Here is a 7,016-nt window from a genome sequence, read left to right as displayed (position 1 = left end):
CGGCTTGTCCCGCCGGCGCTCTGCGGGCCCTTGCGGGCGCGTTTGCTGCCCGTCGCGCTGCCCCCCGCGGGCGCCGGCCGTTAGACGCGGAGCGCCGCTCGGGCAGGGCGGCTGGAGGGAGCGGGCTCCTGCTCGCCTGAGGGGACCCCGCTGACAGCGATGGTGTTGCTGGCTTTGACTGCCGCCTCTCTGGTCCCCGGCTGGCTTCAGAAATTCCTGGGAAGCTTTCTTAATCCGCCTGAAATGCAGCACCGAGCTGGGTTTGTGTTGGCTCTTCTTCACTAAATCCTCCCCAGTAGCTTCGCTGCCCCTGAGCTGAGCCAGGCGAGAGCCGGGCTCTTTTTTTGGAGGAAGTTTATGAATATGTTGCACCTCTAATGGCGCTAAAAAGATGGTCCCTTCTGCAGAGAGAAGCCCAGCAAGCACTGGCGCGTCGGTCCAGGCCGTGCTTCGCCGCAAGGTGACAAATTGGATCCTGTCATTACATCCTAAGGGCCTAATTCATGGCAAGGCTCGGGCAGTTCTTTAGACCTGTTTCCGATTTCAGACGGGCTGCCAGGAATCAGATTCAGATTTCACATGCGTGCTGGCATGTCTTATGCTCAGCACCATAAGGATGGCTGCGGTGTTTACATAATGGCCATAGTTACAGGGGGATAATGTAATGAGTTGTGATTGCTGGGCCTGCTGAGGATCATTAACAGCCCCAAATGCTGCCCGCACAGCTGAGTGTCTTGCTGCTTCTGCCGTCTGCCCTTTCTCATTGTCTCGGGTCTTGGACTTGACTGTCTTCCACTTCTGAGAGATACAGGAAATAGAAATAGAAATGTGTCATCTGTTTCAGCGCACAGGGTTACTCCGGTAACAAAGGGACCTACTGATCAGATAAATCATTGGTGGTTGAGTCTCAGGCGGACGTTCTTGCCCCGGCTGAAGACTCCCAGTCATTTCAGACTGCGATGCTGAACCTGTATTTTTTGCTAACTGGTCTCGAGCCGGTGTGCAGAGCTGCGAGCTGAAGATGGGTAACAGGATTTCAGTGCAAATGTGCACATGGCAGGAAATGTTACAGCAGAACAGACCAGGGGCTCGCTGAATCTGCTGTCCCCTCCCCAGCAGTGAGCAGTAGTGCTGGGGTGAAAAATGAAGGCTTGACCCCAGTAACACCAGCCGGGTGCTTCGAACTCATGTAGGGCTCCATGATTACTGCAAGAATGCGCTGTCTGTCGGGAAGGGGCCTGGCTCCAAGGCTGGGGCTCTGTAACCAAAGGGAGAGGTGGGGATAGTAGCTGCCCACCTGCAGCATGCTGGAACCTTAGTGGGCTCCTAATCGCCGCACATGTCAGATGCCTGAGAGCAGCCCCAGATCACCCCCCATCCCCTCTTCCTGTGGAGAGGAAGCTCAGCGGTTTGTACCCTCCCATTCAGACTCGGGTCAGTCGAGGCAGAGGGGAGAAAAAGCCAAAGTTGCAGATTTCTGTCCTGCCTGTGACTGAATCTGGAGAGAGTTTCTGCAGCGCAGCACCACCCTGCCTGTTGCCCAGCTCAGCTAATCTGCGTCTCCTGGGACACAACAGCTACCCTTTTATCTCTGGGCTCTTTTTTTTTAAACTTTGCATGACCCAGAGTCGATGGGCCTTGGATGAAAACGGAGGCTGTTGGGATCATTGGCAGTCCCCTCAGTCTGGAAGCTCTGCGGTGGGCGTGGAGGGCATCTCAGTGATCTTTGCCTGCTTGTAGGTGGATGGGTGCGAATGCCCTGGTCAGGTATACGCCTGAGAAGTTGTCTGATCATTTATGCATGCTCTGCCCTGTGACTTACAAGGCTCCTCAGCTGCTTCCTGCTGGGCCTGACATGCCCCCAAGCTCATGTGGGCATCTGCCTCGGTGCTTGGCAGGGTGAGGCCAGCAGAGTTGAGTCCTGAACTTGGTCCTGGGTATATAGATGGACCAGGCATTTCCATGAGACTCCTCTTCCCTGCCCATCTTACGGCTGTGTGAGTAGCAGCAGTGCCTTGAGGCCTGGCTGACACTGAGGCCTGGCTGACACTGATTCCTCAGCACAAAATCAGTTTGGCTCTGGGTTTGGTTATCTCTGTCCTGCCCCTAGCTGGGAACCAGCACCCTTACACTCCTCCTACCCACCCTCAGGCACCTCAACCAGTGACTCCCAGTCAGTGCACGTTCTCTCTGAGGTGAACGCACCCTGGCTCCTTGCTTGACGGAGAACCCCGAAGTGCTGGTGCTGCCGGCTGGAGCATACAGCCTCAGACTGGGTCCCTGCCTCTGCTGTCCTGTTAACTGCTGCGCAGAGGATGCCCCGGTGTTTTCTCCATATCTGTGTGCTCCTTATTTGTGCTTCCTGTATCGCACGTGCACGCTCTGCCGTCCCATGCTCGGGAAACTGTGGCCTGAATCTGCAGCCAGCTCTCTTTCAGGCCCCTCGAATCACAGCAGTTATGAGGTTTCCTCCCTAAGGCAAGTGAGACAGTGCCTTTCTAACTGTGCACCTTCTGCACCTGGGCTTTGCACCAGCGCACAGTGGCGCGGGGTGGACAACTCATGCCCACGCAGCACCCATGTCAGTGATGACACAAAATGTGAGGTGACCCAGCCCCACAGACTGACTTCACCGCACTTACCATTAAGGGGCCTCCTTCCCCATGGTGCTGCACCTTATCCCATCACTGGCACCAGTGCAGAGTGCATGCAAGCCACTGGCAAATTGGAGCAGTGCACTGTACTTCTGCTTTGATGCCAAGTGTGTGTGCACAGGCTGTGCAGTCCAGCCAGGCCCCAGGTCTCGCCCTGGATCTCACTGGAGCATTGGTGCAAACTGGCTGCAGCTGCTGGTCTTTTAGCCAGTTACTTATCAAACCCAGCCCCTGGCTGTCCTAGCGCTGGATTTCCCCAGTGCCCCTGTGGTATCCAGGCAGAGAGCAGGCAGCAAGGGAGGGTTGCTCTTGGTAGGATTAAGTCTTTCCCTGCTCTCCTTTCTGTGCTTGGAAAACTCCCGGGGCTGCAAAGGGGAAGTTTGTGTCTGGTGCAGCTGCCGTTGGTCTGGTGCTCTCTGAATGCATTCAGGCCCACCCCTCCAGCCTGCCTGAGTGCTGGGGGTAGGGAGCAAGCTGAGCCATTCTGGGCAGGGCTCTGAGCCACGAGGGTCCTTATGGAAAGAGCTCGTGGCTCAAGCAAGGAGGGCGACATGCTGTCACCCAGCAAGGCCTGGACGTGGTTTTCCTTGCTGATGCTACATCCTGGCATGACCCGTTTCCTGCAGGAGCTGCAGTTTGCTTCCCATTCCTTGGAGCCTTGGTTGAGATGGATGGTGGGGGTTGGGCGGCTTGTGTTTGCCCTGGGGTAAAAGCCTCCAGGGTTCATCACACCCGTGTGCTGCAGCTGTCCTGTTCCTCCCAGTGTGCTTGCTTTGAGTCGGTGGATTGGTGTTTACCTCTGGAGCAGGCCAGGACGGGTGCCTTGCCTCCCTGTACTGGTGACTGCTCCTGCTGGGAGGGACTTTGAGGCGTTGTCTCCCCTTGGGCCTGGGACCACTGTTTTGTTCAGGGCTGTTGCAACTGCAGTGTCTTGTGGACAGCCCCTGTGCAGTGGTAAGGTCTCAGCAGGAGGGGAGAAAGGAGCAGTGCAGTCCCCACATTACTAGCTGCCAGTGTGGTCCAGCCTGCTAGCTGCTGCCTAGCCGTGCACACTGATGCAGTCCATCTGTGGTTCTTGGAAGCCTCTGGACTCCCACAGCCCCTCGGCTCAGCTGCTTTGGTGTTTTCTGGATGTGGTCTTACTGGTGCCCCCATATTGCCATGGCCGTGCCCCCTTGCTGCTTAGGAGGGGCTGGGTTCTTTGTCTGGCAGCCGTCCCATGGCACATGTGTACAGTGGTGGAGGGGGTGTTGTCTTTCCATGGGCCCATGGGCTGTGGGGCCCTGGAAGCAGTGGCAGGAAATCTGGACAATAGCAGGGCTGGTCCAAGGCCGAGGCTGGTATGCAGCCACGAGCCTGCAGGGAGTGCTCTGGAGCTCTGTGGGGTTGCTATGGGAACCTGCTGGGTGGAGGTGATGGCAGGATCAGGCTCCTAATCCTTTAATCCCTATTGCAGCCATCCTGCAGGAAGGTGCATGGCTGCTGTATCGGGCTAGAGCCCAGTGGGGTGTGTAACTCATAAATTGCTGTGCAGTGAAATGATGTGTGGCTTGGAGAAGGCGGGGCTAGCTTTTGCAAATGCTCCCTGTCCGGTGTGGTGAGACTGGCCCGCTGCTGGCTGGCTTGCTGATTCCCTGACCTGGAGCAGAGCAGCTTTGGCAGGTCAAATGCAAACCTCAGGAAGGTGATGTTCCTCCTCACCCCTGGCTTCTTTACACTCCATGCCCTCTAAGGACCTGGTGCCTGCTGGGCAAAAGCAGTGTGAGAGGCGGGTGGGTCCCAATGACATCTGCAGTGCCGTGGACGCTGGCAGGGGACTAGGGGTTGGCAGCAGCAGCAGGGTTGGCAGAGCAGCGGGTGTGCTTGGTGTTTACCGCTGGTGTGTGTGTTGTAGGGTGATGGTCCAAGGAGCCCGGCATGCCTTATGTGGATCGGCAGAATCGCATCTGTGGGTTTCTGGACATTGAAGAAAATGAGACCTGCGGCAAGTTCCTGCGGAGGTACTTCATCCTGGACACCCAGGCCAACTGCCTGCTGTGGTACATGGACAACCCCCAGGTGAGTCCCCGGGGTGCAGCGAGGAGTTCCCTGCGGTGCTCGTGTCACTCTGGTAAAGGAGCTCCTGCTTTGGGGCATATGCAGCAGTCCCCGGGCCCTCGGTTAGGAGTCTAGCATGGTTGCCGCAGAGATGAAGCTGACTTTTTCAAAGGGACTCTCATGCTTCAGCTTGGCTAGGCGGGTTCAGCCAGGGATTGAGCAGAGGGTAGGCTAGGTGTGACCTCCCGAGGGCCCTGCCAGCCTGGCTTGGCTCTGAGTCTGCCTTAGTAGTGCGGTTGCTGTTCAGTCCCTGTGCAGATGCAGGATGGAAGCTGGGGTTGGCCTCCCGCCGCTGCACTGTGCTCACATTGAGTTCCTGCTCCTGCTTGTGGCTCCCCAGGATTGGGTCCTGGTGAAAATGAGCAGAGGGAGCACCTGCAGTGCTGGAAGCAGCAGGTTTCCCAGGGGCCCAAAGCCCTGGCTTGTCCCTGCGGCTGGCAACAGCTGGAGTCCCGCTGCTGCCAACCAGTCTTGGAGGCTCCTGGTGCACTCTGTGGTTCAATGGTAGGCTCCTTCTGACGCAGAAGTCCCCCCCTCACTCCCGAGGCAGCGTGAGCTGGGCGGCCCTGTGGTTGTCAGCCAGCATCACGTGGCTTTGCGCCTGTTCCTCTTCCCCATCTCTGGGGGGGAGCCACGTCACTTTGCGTGCCTCACGCTGGTCATTTTTCCTGGTGCTCAGTATGCCATGGGGATGCTGTCTCAGGAGGGACCTGGGAGCTCCCACGCTGCCCGTGTGGCCTCCAGGTGCTCGTGCAGGGTTGAAGGCTACCTGCTGAGCCCACTATCAGGGTGTTCCCTCCCCCCGCCATCCCCAGACTCCAGTTGGGACTCCCTTCCTTTTCTAACTCGGAGGCTGCTTTCCCAGGCCTGTGGCCGAATCCAGAGCTCACAGAAACATGCAGGGGTCTGCTGTCTGGCTGCGCTGCCTTTGGGTCAGGCCCCAGCTGGGATGCAGACGTTGGCTGACATTGCCTGAGCAGCCTTCTGCCTGAGGTAGCTGGAAACAGCTGTTCCCTTTCAAGGGGCAAAAGCCCGGGGCTTTTGCTTAGAGGAAGCAGGAATATTATCAGTAGTGAGGGCCGGTGTCAAACAGTCCTGATCCCCGCTCCTCTATGCAGCCTGGGGGCCTGCATGACATGGCAGTGGGCCAGCCCCAGGCCCGAAGTCCAGGGGCAGCAGGAGACATTTGCAGACCTGGTGTCTGGCCCTTGGGGCTGCAGTATTGTTGTTGGCTGACTCCATGATCTGGGAGCAGGGTGGCACCCAGGGGCGCGCTCAGCCGGTGCCAGCAGACCCTCCCTGCTGGTTGCCTGACTGAACTGAGGGATGCCTGCCCCCTCCCGTGCTCCATGTGGGAAGCAGAGCAGCCCCACACTTGGGCCCCGGGTGCATCTCACACCCTGACCTGCGAGCGTGGGCTTGGGTGTCTCTGAAGTTAGTAGGATTTGAAGAATGGGTGTAAGGGCTTTGCTGAACAGTAAGGGGCTGAGCCTGTGCGGGAGGAAGCTTTCAGATCAGTCCTGTGCCCTGTGCGCTCCTGGATGCAGCTCTGCCCCACAGCACGTCGCTGCTTGGAGCCATCCAAGGATACAGATGGGTGTGCCAGTGCGAGCTGGGCAATCCCTGTTAAGGTGTCATGTGTCTGTGGGCTGCAGGCCGTGAGGATGATGAGAAACTGGTTGTCCCAGGAAAGGCATCATGCAGAAAATGTCTTTCTGGGCCCATGCCCCAGCAGGCTGGAGTAGCGGGAGTTTGTGCTCGGCATGACTGCCGGCTCCAGGAGTGCTCCTGGGGCGTGGCGCAGGAATTCGGACAGCGGGGTATCCCACAGCTCCTGGGGTTTCTCATGGGCTGAGCCTGGGGCTTCTTGAACTATAGCTCTGAGTGAGGTGGCTATACTTGCTTTCAGAGCGTGTCCCTGAGCTCACAGTCTGTTCTCTGATGTGAAAGAGTAAACTTGCATTTTATCGTAATTGCCAGCACCACTTCTCTTGGAAGTTGGTCCCAGATCCTAGCCGCCCTGACAGTGAAGTCGCGACTCCTGATATCTAGCCTGAATCTCCCCTCTGCCAGCTTTTGACCGTTATTCCTGGTCACTCCTGGTGGTGCTCGGGGGAACAGGGACTCTCCCAATGCCTGGTGGTTCCCTCTGACTAGTTTGTAACAGGCCATTAGATCCCCCCTCAGCCTTCTCTTGTGGAGGCTGAACAGGTTCAGGTCCCGTCGCCTCTCCTCATAGGGCCTGCCCTGCTGCCCCCGATCATG

General features: G+C 57.8%; 1 protein-coding gene across 1 annotated transcript in view; it reads left to right on the top strand.

Annotated features, from left to right (window-relative positions):
• Positions 1-116: 116 nt before the first annotated feature.
• The window catches only part of PLEKHA2 (pleckstrin homology domain containing A2), a 32,678-nt gene continuing 25,778 nt past the window's right edge, over positions 117-7,016 (top strand). Inside the window, exons 1-2 of the mRNA XM_019546083.1 lie at positions 117-260; positions 4,549-4,712. Coding sequence (XP_019401628.1) covers positions 4,572-4,712 — 141 coding nt within the window. The 5' untranslated portion in view covers positions 117-260; positions 4,549-4,571. The remainder of the gene's footprint in view (positions 261-4,548; positions 4,713-7,016) is intronic.

This window comes from Crocodylus porosus, unplaced genomic scaffold (genome assembly GCF_001723895.1).
Source record: "Crocodylus porosus isolate Cpor-Errol unplaced genomic scaffold, CroPor_comp1, whole genome shotgun sequence".
In the NCBI taxonomy this organism is placed as follows: Eukaryota; Metazoa; Chordata; order Crocodylia; family Crocodylidae; genus Crocodylus; species Crocodylus porosus.
The sequence above is the reverse complement of the archived record's forward strand: the minus strand, read 5'-3'. Positions and strand labels throughout refer to the sequence as shown.